The sequence below is a fragment of the Trifolium pratense genome, linkage group LG2 (assembly GCF_020283565.1).
Source record: "Trifolium pratense cultivar HEN17-A07 linkage group LG2, ARS_RC_1.1, whole genome shotgun sequence".
In the NCBI taxonomy this organism is placed as follows: domain Eukaryota; kingdom Viridiplantae; phylum Streptophyta; class Magnoliopsida; order Fabales; family Fabaceae; genus Trifolium; species Trifolium pratense.
In genome coordinates, this window is record NC_060060.1 from 2,431,524 (window position 1) to 2,446,256 (window position 14,733).

Genomic DNA, 14,733 nt, shown 5'->3' on the forward strand with positions numbered 1-14,733 from the left:
CCCGTTGATACTGATTGGGAGGCGCATCAGGCGAGGGAACTGACATCTTTTCAGGCCAGACAAGCGTACAATTCGGGTCTGAGAACTTCTGAGTTGGCCGAGATCGAGAGGCGACGCCGGGTTGAGCAGGATGAGGCTGCTGCTATGGAGAGGGAGATGCTGGATGTGGATGGGCTGAATCTGAACTTGAATAGCCCGTTCACAAACTACTTCACTGGCCAGCCGGATGACGCTGTTTGACATTGTTGGTGATGATTTGCTGCTGCTGTTGCTACTGCTCTACTACTCTATCTTTACTTAATTGTCTTTTACTTTCGTTGGTTTGTAATAATATTTGATGTTGCTTGGATATTGGCTGGATGTTTTATTTGTGTATTCTGAATTTGAATCTTCTCTTGTTTGATGGTGGAATGGTTTTTACTTCTAGAGTTTGTTTCAATATTTTGGCATGTTCCTTCTAGTTACTTGAGTATCAATTACTTGATTTTCTCCGTGTGTGATTTGTGAAACTTGCAGTGCAATAGCTTGTTGCACTCATGTGATCAAGAGGCAAAGGAAGGGAACGCACACTTTTTGACCGGTTCTTTGATTCGACCCAACCGAGAGGTATTGAGCCAAACACTTCTTTTTCTTCTATGTGTGATATCCACTCATGTATTGTCTCTCGATTTTGCTTGTCGTCTTTTTATTTGATTGGTACTTTTGTAGCACACACGAGACATGTTCCTTGGTACCTTTGAGCCTTTCTATCCACCCTTACTTATAATTATCCTTTGCTTAACCAATTTGAGCTGAAAAAAAAATATGTTATTTTTGCAAAACCTTAAGAAATTTTTGATGGAAAAAAGGAATGACTTTCTTGGAGGTTAGGCACCTAATTAGTGGTTGATGCGCATTGCTCACCACTATGTTTGGGGTTGCTCTTTGGAATTAGCAACAAATAAAGTTTGGGGTGAGGGTACTAGAGAACCTATAAAAGTTTTGATTGAAAAATTTCAAAAGTTGCAAGGCAAAGAAAAAAAAATAACAACAAAATGAAAAAAAAAAAGAGATGAATGAATGTGAAAAATCAAAAAAATATAGAAAAGAAGTGATAGCCTTGAATTCTTTGTTTGATGATGTGAAAAAGTTCTCTAGTCCACTATATTTCAAAAGGGGTTTGGTTTATGAAAATGTTTTTTTTGACTAATAGGGGGATCTAACTCCAAGTTTTTCTACTACTTATCCAAAATGTCACCATCCACCCTAGCCAAGCCACGTTATAACCCTAAAAGACCTCTAAAGTGTGTGCACAAAGTGAACCGAATGAATTCTTAGATTACTTGCAAAATTATTGTTGACTTGCATTGATGTGTTGATTTGAGTGAACTACCAAAACTGAAGAGTGCATGTGAGTAGTGTGATGAAATCATAGAGCCTTGGTCGAAAAGTGTGAACTACTTGAAAATGTCTTGCGGGAACGATTGTGCAATTGAGCATTGTTTGCAGGTGGATCATTGATCATCAGGTGATTCTCACGTATGTATGATTCGAGTGAATTTAAGGAAAATGCCAAGGTCTTGACACAAAAGCTTGAGGTAAAAGTTGTTTCCTTGAGGACAAGGAAAGGTTTAAGTTTGGGGTTGTGATGACGAATCGTCACACTCTCTAATCCATGCCTATTTTAGCAACATTAGATGCATTTTAGTAGGTTTTTAGCAATAAATATAAGAGAAATCTAACCATAAGCTTGATTACTTGTTTTGCAAGAAAACAGGAAAAATTGCAGGAAATGGAGGATTTTCACTACGCTGGGGGCGTAGCCCATCACGCGCCGCGTGATGGAGCTCACAGGGAGCCAAGATTTTCACTCTGATCACGCGCGGCGTGATGCCTTACCACGCGCGGCGTGAAGCCTTGTTGAAGAAGAAGATTGCTCTCTGACTTGATCACGCGCCGCGTGACGTTATCACGCGCGACGTAGTTGATGGATCTGCAACCACGCGCGGCGTGATAGATCTGGCGCGCGGCGTGGTTGCATTCTGTATATATAGTTTCTGCATAATTCTGTTTTGTGGTTGGAAAATTCTGCAAATTTGATCTACATTCTGGGTTTGGAACTTCAAGATTGGGATTCAAGACTCCAGAGGATAGCTCCAAGCACATCGATAGCATGGATTCACAAGCCATGACATTGAAGCTCGGACGCGAACAAAGGGAGATGAGGAGCTAAGCTTCTTTGGAGGTAGGATCTAGGATAGTCTAGGATGTAGATAGATCAGTTGTAATCTGCTATATGTGTAAGAATCTACTCTTTTCATAGTGTTGATTTAATGCAATTCGATGCATAATGCTTTATAATCCTTCATTAGTGTTGTAATGATTTCGAGTTAAGTCACGTGCGAGAGTATTGATTTAATTTCTGAACTGAATTGCATTAAGCGCTCGAGTGTCTCCGGTCGAGAGATTGAGGCATAGAGTGTAGCGAACGATTGACGCGCGTTAATATCATTCGTTGTAGGTAGCTTCCGCCCGAGAGATCGGGGGAGTATCGACAACGAATAGAGTGGATTTTGACAAGAGATTGCGATTCACTAATTTGTCGATCTAGTTGTTAACACTTGAGTAGATTCCTATGATATAGTAGATTGTATGTGGTTTAGCTATAGACTAGGCGATTCCGATGATTCTACCTCGCTTTTCCATTATATCAAAGCACGTTTTCTAACAATTCATCACTCAACATACCCCCAATTTATGTGTATTTCTTGCATAATGTCTATGAGCACGATTCGACTAGTTTAATCACACAATCCCTGTGGATCGATATTTTTATTACTACGTGGTAATTCGTTCACTTGCGAAAATTATCCATCAATGTGAATATAGTTTAGGGACCTTTTAGTTGTTTTTAATAGTTTAAGGACTAAGTTGGTGAGAGAGTGATAGTTTAAGGACTAAATTGACGGATGAAAAATAGATTAGGGACCTTTTAGTTGTTTTTAATAGTTTAGGGACTAAGTTGGTGAGAGAGTGATAGTTTAAGGACTAAATTGACGGATGAAAAATAGATTATGGACCTTTTAGTTGTTTTTAATAGTTTAGGGACTAAGTTGTTGAGAGAGTGATAGTTTAGGGACTAAATTGACTGATTACTCGCAGAACTGTGGTTGAGTGATGATTCACACTCTACTTGGTAGCGAGGATCATAGTTCGATCTTCGCAACTTCGATCGAAAGAGGCTGAAATCACTTAATGTCAGAACTGAACCCCGAACCATAGTACCCCTCCCTTATTCTCATGAGTCATGACAATATAGGTGGTGGTTACCTTTTTGTTTTTTCAACTTCTACTATGTTATTACAGTAGTTTTTTTTTATTTTTGATACAAACTCCATATTTAAAAAATATATCATTTCTCAATGGTTACAATTATTAACACATACAAATAAATTTTTCCAAATGATAAGATCAATGAGTTTGTAACACAATGTCTGAAACTTGGTCTACAAGCTAAGCATGTTATGTGACTGTAGAGGCATGTAGGAATAACTCATATTCACTTGTACTTGTAAAATACCCGTTGGTTTTGTCTTATAGCGATTTTGCATAACAGTATATGTTAAAAAGTGTCGCATTGTCATTGGTCTAAATAACTTCTCCAATTGTTCTTCATAGATGAGAATGAGACATATTCCTCAAACCTGACAAATAGAGAATGCTCTTTTGCCTCTAGTCGTTCTTCACCATAAATGTTTAACCACTATAGGAATTCTAGGAATAACTTCCCAAATAAAGTCTTCTATAAAATTATATATTTCTGTGTTTATATTTAAGTTATATATTTAATATTTTTTTACATATAATATTAGTATTGTTTTTAATGAAAAATATTATTACCTTATAAAAACATATTAATATATAATATGAAATTTTATGCACATATAAAGCGCCATAAAAATATTAATATATAATATGAAATTTTAAGCCACTAGGTATGAAACTAATGTGGACGGTGCAAGTATTGATTGTTTTATACCTGATATTCCATGCATACCAGGAATCCCATTCCCAAATATACCAAGTATACCATCAATTCCAGGCATACACATACCAATAATTCCAAGAATATCCATACCAACAATTTCAAGTGCACCAAGCATACCTGGATGGCATTGGACACCAAGTCCACCTTCAACTCCTAAAACACTTAATCCAGCTTATGAATCACCCAGCTTAGCTAAGATATCTCCTAGTTTACCTCTTGAATGACAAAGTTTACATTCTGGATTACTTAGTGTGCCTCCTGAATCACCAAGTTCACCTTCTAAATCGCTTAGTTCTCCTTAACTAAGATATTTCCCAAAAAAATAATTTTTCTTTTAATGAAAGCAAAAATAATATTGATGGTCTCATTATAGATACTTATTGTAACATGTTATAAATATAATATTGTTTTGGTTATGAGAATGTACTACTCCGTCCCAAAATATAAGCAAAAATGAGTCAAAGAAACTTGATGTATTTGGTTAAAGATTTGGACCAAATACATTCACTTTTGTTGACCAACTTTTGCTTATATTTTAGAACGGAGGGAGTATTTTTTACAGCTTTTCTAATCATTTGAAATGAATTATCGGTAGCAAATACCTCTCGTTTCTACTTGTTTTTAAATATCAAACTCTGTGATATTTGTGGGTAAATCTGTGCGGGATCAAATCGCGATGTTTGGAAAATAAGGAGTAATGATTCGTGAATTAAATGCACAAGATATTTTAAGTGATCATATAGGGTCTGTTTGGTAAAAATAAGCTATAAGCTAGCTGATAGCTGATAAGCTAACTGATAGCTGAAAAGCTAGCTGATAGCTGAAAAGCTAGCTTATTGAAATTAAAGTGTTTGGTAAAATTAGCTTTTAAAGTGGTTATTAAATATAAAATTACATAATTGATAGTGAGTAGTTTATTTTTTAGAGTGAGTAGTTATTAAATTAAAGGGTAAAAATGGAATAAAGTGTAAAAAGCTATAAGCTATAAGCTCAAATGCTACTTGAAATAGCATCTGAAAAAAAGCTATAAGCTAGTACAAAAAGCATGTTACCAAACACCTTTAATTTTTTAAAACAAGCTTATAAGCTCATATAATAAGCTATAAGCTAGCTTATTTGTGTTACCAAACAGAGCCATAGTAACTTTTAGATTATAAAAAATCAATGGTTAATATTTGGTGTGAAACTTTAATTCGACACCTGGTGTCAACGGATCCTGACTCGGTATAAATATAGAATAGATTATTTTTTTAGTGAAATTTTTATCTGTATAGATTGTTTTGTTTTGTTCCTATTTATAATCTGTTTTATTTTATTCATATTTTTAAGCATATCATCATATCATCTTTTTTATTGTATTTATTTTTTTTCGAATGCATTTATCTTATACTCTTTCTATATTTTTTGTTTATTTTTTTTATTGAAATTGCAAATAAAAGATGCAAAACTTGGAACGTAATTAAAATTACTAAGGATAAATTAGTAAATTTGATAGTAATTTGTCTTATTATATTAGAATTAGAAGTATGTACAAAAAAAAAAGTAGAAAAAACTAACTTTGTGATATTAATTGAATGAATAGTCAACAACTAACTTCTTCTTTAGTTACGATCACATTTATCTTTTACTAATAAGAAAGATAAATTTGGTCTCTTCCAAAAAAAATAAGATTACAATTACGGCTATTTAAGTCCTCAAAACCAATCACTAAATTCACAACAAAAAATATCACCATAATCAATATTAATCACTGAAAGAAACTCTCTCTACACTCTAGAGCTGCCAAAGAAAAGTAATTATGATGCAAGAAGAATCTAATACTTCTCATCAAATTAATCAATCCAAGGTATGTCACCCAAACTAAATAATCCAAACTACGTACTCTATCTCTTTTAATTTATCTTCTTGCTAGTATAAACATATGCATGTACACTTTCATGAACATAATTATATTTTTGTTGTTATGATAGTAAAAAGAGCTTGGAGATTATTGAAGTGATTGTCACTGCAAAGGAAGAATTTATTTCCTCCGATGAAATCAATCCAAGGTACGTACTCAATCAATCCCTTTCTTTACCTTCATACCAATCTATTAAGAATACTCTAAAGTGAGTAAAGTGTATAGTGAGAAAATTAATAATTGAAACGATAACAACATTGATTTGTTATGATGCACATATAATATTTTTGATTTTGGGTTAACCTAGTGATTATTATTCCATCCTTTCTTTTTTAAGTGTCGTCTAACAATAATAACACGAAATTAGCAAAATATATTTTTACACACTTTCTTTCTATTATACCTTTATTTTAATCCACCAATAAGTTTCTATTTTTTTTCACACACTTTCTATTTACAATAAATTTAATATGTTATGTACCAAAAAAAAACAAAATTTAATATGTTATATTTCTCTTGTAACAAACAATTCTTAGTTACAATATCTTTCTCCAATAAATTCCTATTTTCTTGCACACTCTTTCTCGTATCAAACAATTGTGTCAATTTCAATTTTCTAAATATGGTACACATCTTTTTAATTATCTTAAGTCAATGTAAAAATTATTCCAACTTTTTCTTCATTGTTATCTTGTTCTTGTATCTTGTCAAATGAGTCTTCAACTATTTCTCTCTCTTTAGCTCCCATCAACAGTTTCAACGAGTCTTCCACTCTTTCTTTTAGCTCCCATCTTTTATTTTATTTTTTCTCAGATCTATTATTTTGCTTTGCACTTGAAATTTTTAATAATTACTACTCATCTTATTTATAGAATTTTAACTACCATTACTGGATAACAAGATTGTTCAATGGTACCTATAATAATAATAATTCAATGAAGAGTTAAAATTCTATAAATAAGATGAGTAGTAATTGTTAAAAATTTCAAGTGCAAAGTAAAACAACAAATTTGAGAGAAAAAATAAAATAAAAGACTTCATGAATGTTCAAAAAGCAGAAAGAGTGGAATACTCATTGGAATTGTTGATGGAAGCTGAAGAGGTAGAAATAGTTGAAGACTCATTTGACAAGATACAAGAACAAGATGACAATGAAGAAGTTGGAATAATTTGTATATTGACCTAGAATAATTAGAGAGTCGTGCACATTATTTAGAAAATTTACAATTGGTTGTTATGAGAGAGTGCAAAAAAAAAGGAATTTGTTGGAAAAAGAGTCGGTAACCAACAATTATTTGTTACCAGAGAAAGATAATGTATTAATTTGTTTTTTGTACATAACATGTTAAATTTATTAAAAAGATAAAGTGTGTACAATAAAATATGAAATTATCGGTGGATTAAAATGAGAGTATTTTCTAACGCCATTGGAAGGAGGAAATGATAAACAAAATCTAGATCAACTTCATTTTGCCTGAAAAGAATGCTGGAAAGTGAGAAAAAAAAAACAAAGATCTGGGCACACAAGAGTTCAGGTAAAAATCAACAAGCCGAAAAAGTCTAATCAATTATTCCGTTACAATTTTAACACCAGACAACTTGGAAAATATTTTCCGGTATGTTTTTTCCAAACTTAATTTCTCTTTTTTTTAGTGTACCGAACAACTTTGTAAAATTTGAGAAAAACTGAAAAAAATATGAGAGTAAAATAGGTAGTTCACTTAGAATGTAAGGGTGAAAGTATAATTGTAGGGATAGGAGGTAAAATTTTCATGACATTAACATGTAATTTTGGCCCTATAACAAACTAAAAAGTCCAAAAACCTCGCGAAGACGGAAATAAATTTGGGTGCAGTTCATCCCCGTGATGCTCAAAATCCTCCGACTCATCGAAAGCTATCTTTCGAGTAATGTATATTTCATTCACAATACATACCGAAAGAGAGCTTCCATGCCAGTAGTGTATATTTCATGTCACAAGCTAACTTGACATATGTATTTTTTAGTTGTTACTTATGATGTTTACATACCTCTCATTGGACACAAGCCGTTCATAAATGGATTTAGATTCTCTAAAATTAGTACGTAAAAATTGACTAAACTAACCATTAACGAGAAAAATCAAAGGTTGATTTATTATGCACGGATATATAATATCAAACCTTGATTTTCTCGGTAATGGTTGGCTTGCTTACTTTACTTCTAAAGCAAACTGCTCACTTACTTTAGAGGAGTCAAATTCTTCAGAAATATTACACAACGGTAGAGACTAAACACAATTCTTTCAAATTTCGAAGGGATGAAGACTAAATAAAATATTTTACAAAGATCAAAATCAAAACTCATTCATTTTATAGGTACAAATTATTTTGTGGACAATGTTTTCTTGGTGTACAAGAAAATAAGTGTGAACAATGAAAGGGAAAAAATTGTACAAGTAAGTTTAACAGGCAAACCTATTCATGGACTCAATGACTGATAACCTAGTGGTCCTTGTATATCATCTAGTCTCTTGTCACTTCTTCCCATCAATGATGGCATCCAAGGGAATAGCTTACCAAGTTCTTTGCTTATTTTACTAGACCTTAGTCGCTTATCATTGATTCCAAACTTCGCTCTTTCGATAGCTTCCATTATATCTTCCCTTGCCACAGTTTCACTACCTGTAGAGTGTATAAGTGTTTATGTATAAGTGTTTATGTCATTAGAAGCAACTAACAAAGATTTAAGAGTATATAAGTGTTTATGTATAAGCTATTTCTATAACAAAAGATAAAATAGTTTCTAAACTATCTGGAAGAATTTAAGGAAATAAGCTGAAAACAGTCTTAATTTCTTATGCTCATAGATAACTGGTATAACTCATATAGATAATTGCTTAAGAGAGCATATAAAAGCAGCCTTAGATGATTGCTTAAGAGAGCTTATAAAAGCAGCCTATGAAATATGTTAATGAGTTGTTTTCAAATTATTTTCATAAGCTTTCCATATAACTTATAAAATCAGTCATCAACAACTTTTAGAGTTTACCCCCATAAACTCTTCGACTGTAGATTCAAATTATGCATGACTTGATACATGGTAAAATGGTATACAAAACATATTACAAATCCGATCTAATAAGGAATTATCACTGGTGAATGCAAAATGCTATAGTCATTGTAAAACTGTAGATTATTCTTAAATATACCTCTACGAGCGGCAAGCAATGCGGATTCATTGACAATGTTTGCCAAATCAGCACCTACAAGACCATCGGTAAGAGTAGCAATTAACTGACATATGATGTTAACATCTTCCTCTAAAGGAACTCCTTTTAGATGGACAGCTAATATCTTTCTCCTTCCTTCTTCATCAGGTTCCCCTACAAATACTTTCCTTGAGAAACGACCCGGACGACATAGGGCTTCATCCAAGGCTTCTGGTCGATTAGTTGCTGCAATAACAACCACTCTCATCTCTGATTCAAATCCATCCATTTCTGTCAGCAACTACATAGACGAAAAAAATTCTCTAAGAGGTTAGCTTAGAGCAAACAAGTGGGGATGGCTACACTACGTTTATGTAGTGGTTTAGAAAAATGAATTGGGATCATCATTTTGAATCGAGATTCAAGATGAGATTCATGTCCCAAATAAATACACACCAAAGATTCGTATCGATTGGGTTTAGTTCAGTACCGAATCAAGATATGACTTGCATATTTCTTAAGATACTGATAACATTGATTTCGACCATTTGTTGCTAGAAAGAAATACAAAATAATGATCAAACTTGCCTGGTTTAGCGTTTGATCGCGTTCATCATTGAAGCTTCTTCCACGCTTGCCACCAACTGCATCAAGTTCATCAATGAATATGATGGATGGTGCAAATTTCCTTGCTGTACTAAACAGGTCTCTGATTCTAGCAGCCCCTCTTCCGACAAACATTTCTACAAACTCGCTGGCAGATACTGTGAAAAAGGGCACGCCTGCTTCCCCTGCTACTGCACGGGCCAGTAATGTCTTTCCAGTTCCTGGAGGACCGACTAGCAACACTCCTCTAGGTAACTTTGCACCTACCTTTTGGTAATTTATATCCCCTTGCAGACAAGAAACTATCTACAAATAAAGGGCAGTGTCAATCTAAGGAGAACAATAAAGTTGATTAACCACAAGGTCAATTTTTTTTAACTAATTCTAGTTTCACCAGAAATTCATTTTCCAACAGTCACCGTTTAGCTATGAAGCACAGACACGGGCACTAAACACGACACTGACACATCAACACCGACAATACTTTGAGAAAATGACAAAATTCAGTGTAATCATAAGTGGTCGGTGTCGGTGTACGACACTGACACATGTTCGACACCGGGAGACGCCTAATCTGAGGACTGTCAGTGCTTCATAGCCGTTTAGTACTACATGTAAATGTTTTATAAACTGAACTGGTGAGACATCCGGGTCATGGTTCAACAAGTTCAACCACGGTTGAACTTGATGACAAATAAATAAGTAAAAATAAATAAACATATAACAAAAATCAATTGAATCAACTGCGGCTGAACCGCTTTAATCAGGATGCAATGTAACAGGGACCAAACCAACCAACGAACTGGCTGGTCCCCAATTCAACTGGTTGAATCAACCAGTTCCGTTTTTAAAACATTGCTTCATACTTTAAGATTGTCGGATGACTGATTGACATAAATATGATGTAATATTCCTTCATGTTTTATCCTTCCCTTTTAAGGTAGTTACTATTTCTGTCCCTTCCTTCATTTTGTTCCCCCTCCTTACTCAGCGAAAACTCCATACTCATAAAACATTTCAAACTGGTACAATATTTTGATGCAATCGGGATTATTTTTGGGATAGTTGTGCATCTAAATGCCTCAGGCTATTTCCATGAGGCCAGAGTAATTTTTAGAGACAACCTTTTAGCATATCTACTCGATTGGTTTGGATTTGAATATATATCTGATCTGACCAAAAGCGGTTTAAATTGGATTCTCTAATCGGTTTAAGTTAACCCTTTCTCTTCTGAGGAAGTAGCAAATAAACTATATGATAATTTATAAATTTACGGAACATATTTCAAAGTATAAAATATTTCATCCACTAGTGTTATGAGTTATGAGTTATCTTTGTTTATGTAAATATACTTTTACTCGAATATTTAATTGTTTACTAAAATCTCTATCTTCATTCAATTATATTTTTCATAAGTACAAGTTATATGTTAATGTATATATTAAGATATAAGAAGGTAAACATGTAGGTAGAGTGATATGCCACACCACACACAAGTTCAATTTAGGAGCTAGAGAACTCTAAATATGATTATAACAACTGTCACATCTCAAAAGTCCTAAACCAAGAAGTTAGTATATACTCAAAGCTTTTATTATGTCATAAGCTAAAATCTACCACTGATTATAATCCCAACTACCAACTGATGAATTACTAGAAATTCCTAATGGGATAAATATCATTAGCAAAATTAACAAAACAGTAAAAACCACATCTATATGTTACATAATTATTATAAATATACTTATGAAATAATTACCTCCATGAGTTCTACTTTTGCAGAATCAACACCTTGGACATCTTCAAATCCAACTGTTTCACTATTCGGTTTCCGCTTCTTTGCTGGACTATTAGCTGCAGAAAGTTGACGATATAGAAGCCACATCAACGGAATCAAAGGTATCCACAGTGTGATCACAGTTATCAAAATGCTCCTCAAAGACATTAACGCAGATTGAGGTGCGGAGCTAAACGTAACCCCCTTTTCTCTCATCAAACTATAAAGGAATTTTTCGTCATGATCTATCTTTCTCGTGGAATACTGCCATTCAGGAATCAATGCTCGTTTCTTAGAAAGTTTCTTCAATTTATTCAACACAGGAATTTGGCCCGATCTTGAAGCAACCTCACTCCCCACCACACTTATATCCTTATCCATTGAAACATCTACTACTTGTTGCGATTCTTCACCAGAAACCTTATCATCTTCAACAACCTCGTCCTTCGTATTGTAATATATACGCCGAGACCCCTCTTCAACTAAAACTTTTGCAACCAACCCATCTTGAATATTTGCAATCAAGTCCGAATACGGAACAATTTTTGCAGGGGGGAGTGAAGTAAATTTCAAAAACATGAAACAAAGAGTGAACACAATCGAAAACGAGGTAGAAAAAGCCACCGTCCTAATATTCTTCCTAACAAACATTCCCACCTCATTCAAAACAGATTCAACAGAAGCCCTTTTCATTCTCATAACCAATAATCGTAACCTCGGCCGCAACCTCAACGAAAATCTCTTCTTCAACCTATTCTTACTTTCTCCTTTACCATAATCACTCTTTCTATCTCTCCTACTTCTACTAACAAGTGGCTCAATTTTATTCTCAACACCATGTTGTTGAGACTTGCAATTACAACAAAAATAACTAAACCTCGACGAAGGAATTCGACATTTTCTACCAAAATACTCAAATTTCTTGTTCCATACAAACTCATTATGAGAACTATTAAACTTGATTGAAGGTAAAACAAATGAACTAGTGCTAGTGCATAAACCTCTATAAACCCTAAAATGTCTAATTTGTAACCTATTTGGGGTAAAAAATGACCCAGTACAACAAGGTAAAGAAAAACAAGCCATGATTATTCCAAAATCAAATCTCTATATCCATAAAATCTTCTAGTGTTCTATAAACTGAATTACCTCAAAAAATTCCAAAAAAAAAATTAATCTTTAAAATGTAAAGGATAAGAATTTCTCAGAAAATTGAAATTACCGGTAAAATTGAAGAAGTGGAATCTTGTGTTGGAGGAAGAAGATGAACACAAAGGTTTCTATTGGTTGTTTTGTTGGTGTCACTGTTTGGTTTATCTATCTACTGATGATGCTACATACATGTTTAACTATTGGACTTAGTTTTTGTTTTGAAAAGTTCTAATTTAACCCTATCATTCCAAGCTATACCCCCTGTCAGGTTTTGAGCAGCTCAAATTGACCAAATTATCCTTAAATTGAGTTTGTGTGGGTGTACTATTGAGTGTAAAAAGTTTCAATTAAAGAAAGACAGTAATGCTTGTTCCACATGGTTATCTGCACAACTCTACTAGAAGTTTCAATTAAAGAAAGTAGTAATGCCTGTTTCAATATATGCCTGCTTTGCTTTGTTCATGAATATGTTATGTTATGTTACTATGAATGAACAAAGCAGAGCAGACATATATTGAAATAGAAATATTTTGAATGAGAGTGCTCAAAGCAGATAATGCAGACACACACAGAGATCCCTTTGAAACTAAGTGCTCAAAACAATAAGTAATAATTAAATATTGACAGTTCAAAATTAACCATTTTAAGAAATTTTGGGTCCAAGAGAAAATTTGGGTCTAGCCTAGAAAACTTGTAGCATAATTTATGTAGGAATTGAAATTGCAAAATTTCATTGAAAATTTTAACCATGTGCAAAATTTGCAGCTTATGTTAATTAATGATGCCAAATTTGAAATGCATCACAATCACTAGGTGCCTTTTTAGTAGAGTTGTGCAGATAACTATGTGGAACAAGCATTATTGTGTTTCTTTAATTGAAACTTTTTACACTCAATAGTATACTTCAACATTTACTACTTTTATTTGAGATTTTCAATTAAAGTTGGGTATGTATTTACCAAATTAATTTATTTTTTTGGTGAATGTACCAAATTATTCTTATCCTAAACATTAGATAAAAGTAGAAAGAGAAAAAGAAATGTTATTGTTCCAAATTAATAGGTTTCAAATATTAATTTAAAGGGTCATGCTAAACAGTGCCCCCGGGGCACTTGTTAAGCATACCTAAAAAGAAAATAAAAAATAAAATTTATATTGAAAAGACAACTTTTTGTACTTTTGAGGCATTGAATGCACGCATTTCGAGATAGAATTTCTATTTTAAGATGCTTAACCAGTGCCCCGGAGGCACTGTTTAGCATTTTCCTAATTTAAATATAGTCTTGTCAAAAAAAAAAAGTTCCAATAGAAAAGATTAAATTTATAAGTTAAATCACTTTTTTATCTCTAAATCACTTTTTTTTTTGGTAAGGATCTCTAAATCACTTAAACTATAATGTAAACAAGATGAGAAGAAAAAAATAAAATGGAAATTTATGTTTTTGGTGAAATTAATTTAACTGTTAAACAAATTGGCTAAACCACTAATATATACAGCATAGCAGAAGGGATCTCTCGCCAATGTCAGCAACAACTCAAAGGCACGAGAAGCGGAAAAAGCTTCAAACCCGAGCATCCGGACAAGGCCTTGTGAAATACAACCTTGACTAACACAACAGATAAAATAGCAGAAGCATTCCAACTCTTCAAAATACTGATACTTGATATCTAAGAGTTGACTACAGCACCTATAACAACAATTCAATTAGACTTAACACCAATACATATGACAGATCTTATCAACAAGTGACTACTTTTCGAACAAGCCATCTCCCTTCTCCAGACAAAGATGCAACGCACAGGGATCTTGCACCTGCGCCAAAACCGCAAATAACTCAGAGGCACTAGAAGCAAGAATGGCTTCAGACCCGAGCATAACCAGACTTGGCCTTGTGAGATGCGACCATAGAGGCAGCAGAGGCTAAAGAGCGCGATGATTGCACCCAACCATATTGCTCTAGGATCCGATACAAACCTGCAAGATCTTACAAAACACAGAGAATATACCAACTGTTACCAGCTGCTCATAATTGGATCAACGCTGCCTTGTCAAAACTGAAACTGCTATGCATAGCAACAAC

General features: G+C 33.7%; 1 protein-coding gene across 1 annotated transcript; it reads right to left on the reverse strand.

The window, feature by feature from the left end:
• Positions 1-8,227: 8,227 nt before the first annotated feature.
• On the reverse strand, positions 8,228-12,975 carry LOC123908460 (probable inactive ATP-dependent zinc metalloprotease FTSHI 3, chloroplastic). The gene is made up of 4 exons (XM_045959103.1): positions 11,483-12,975; positions 9,706-10,029; positions 9,118-9,418; positions 8,228-8,590 (listed from the first exon to the last, which is right to left on the reverse strand). The coding sequence occupies exons 1-4, from the start codon at positions 12,584-12,586 to the stop codon at positions 8,388-8,390; spliced, it is 1,932 nt and encodes a 643-aa protein (XP_045815059.1). The 5' UTR covers positions 12,587-12,975; the 3' UTR covers positions 8,228-8,387.
• Between the last annotated feature and the right edge of the window lie 1,758 nt (positions 12,976-14,733).

Excerpts from the sequence above, each read along its gene's own strand:
- LOC123908460 (XM_045959103.1), bottom strand. The coding sequence starts at position 12,586 with ATGGCTTGTTTTTCTTTACCTTGTTGTACTGGGTCATTTTTTACCCCA. Across the intron at positions 9,419-9,705 it reads GCGATCAAACGCTAAACCAG|TTGCTGACAGAAATGGATGG; the intron begins GCAAGTTTGATC and ends TCGTCTATGTAG. Across the intron at positions 8,591-9,117 it reads ATTGCTTGCCGCTCGTAGAG|GTAGTGAAACTGTGGCAAGG; the intron begins GTATATTTAAGA and ends TACACTCTACAG.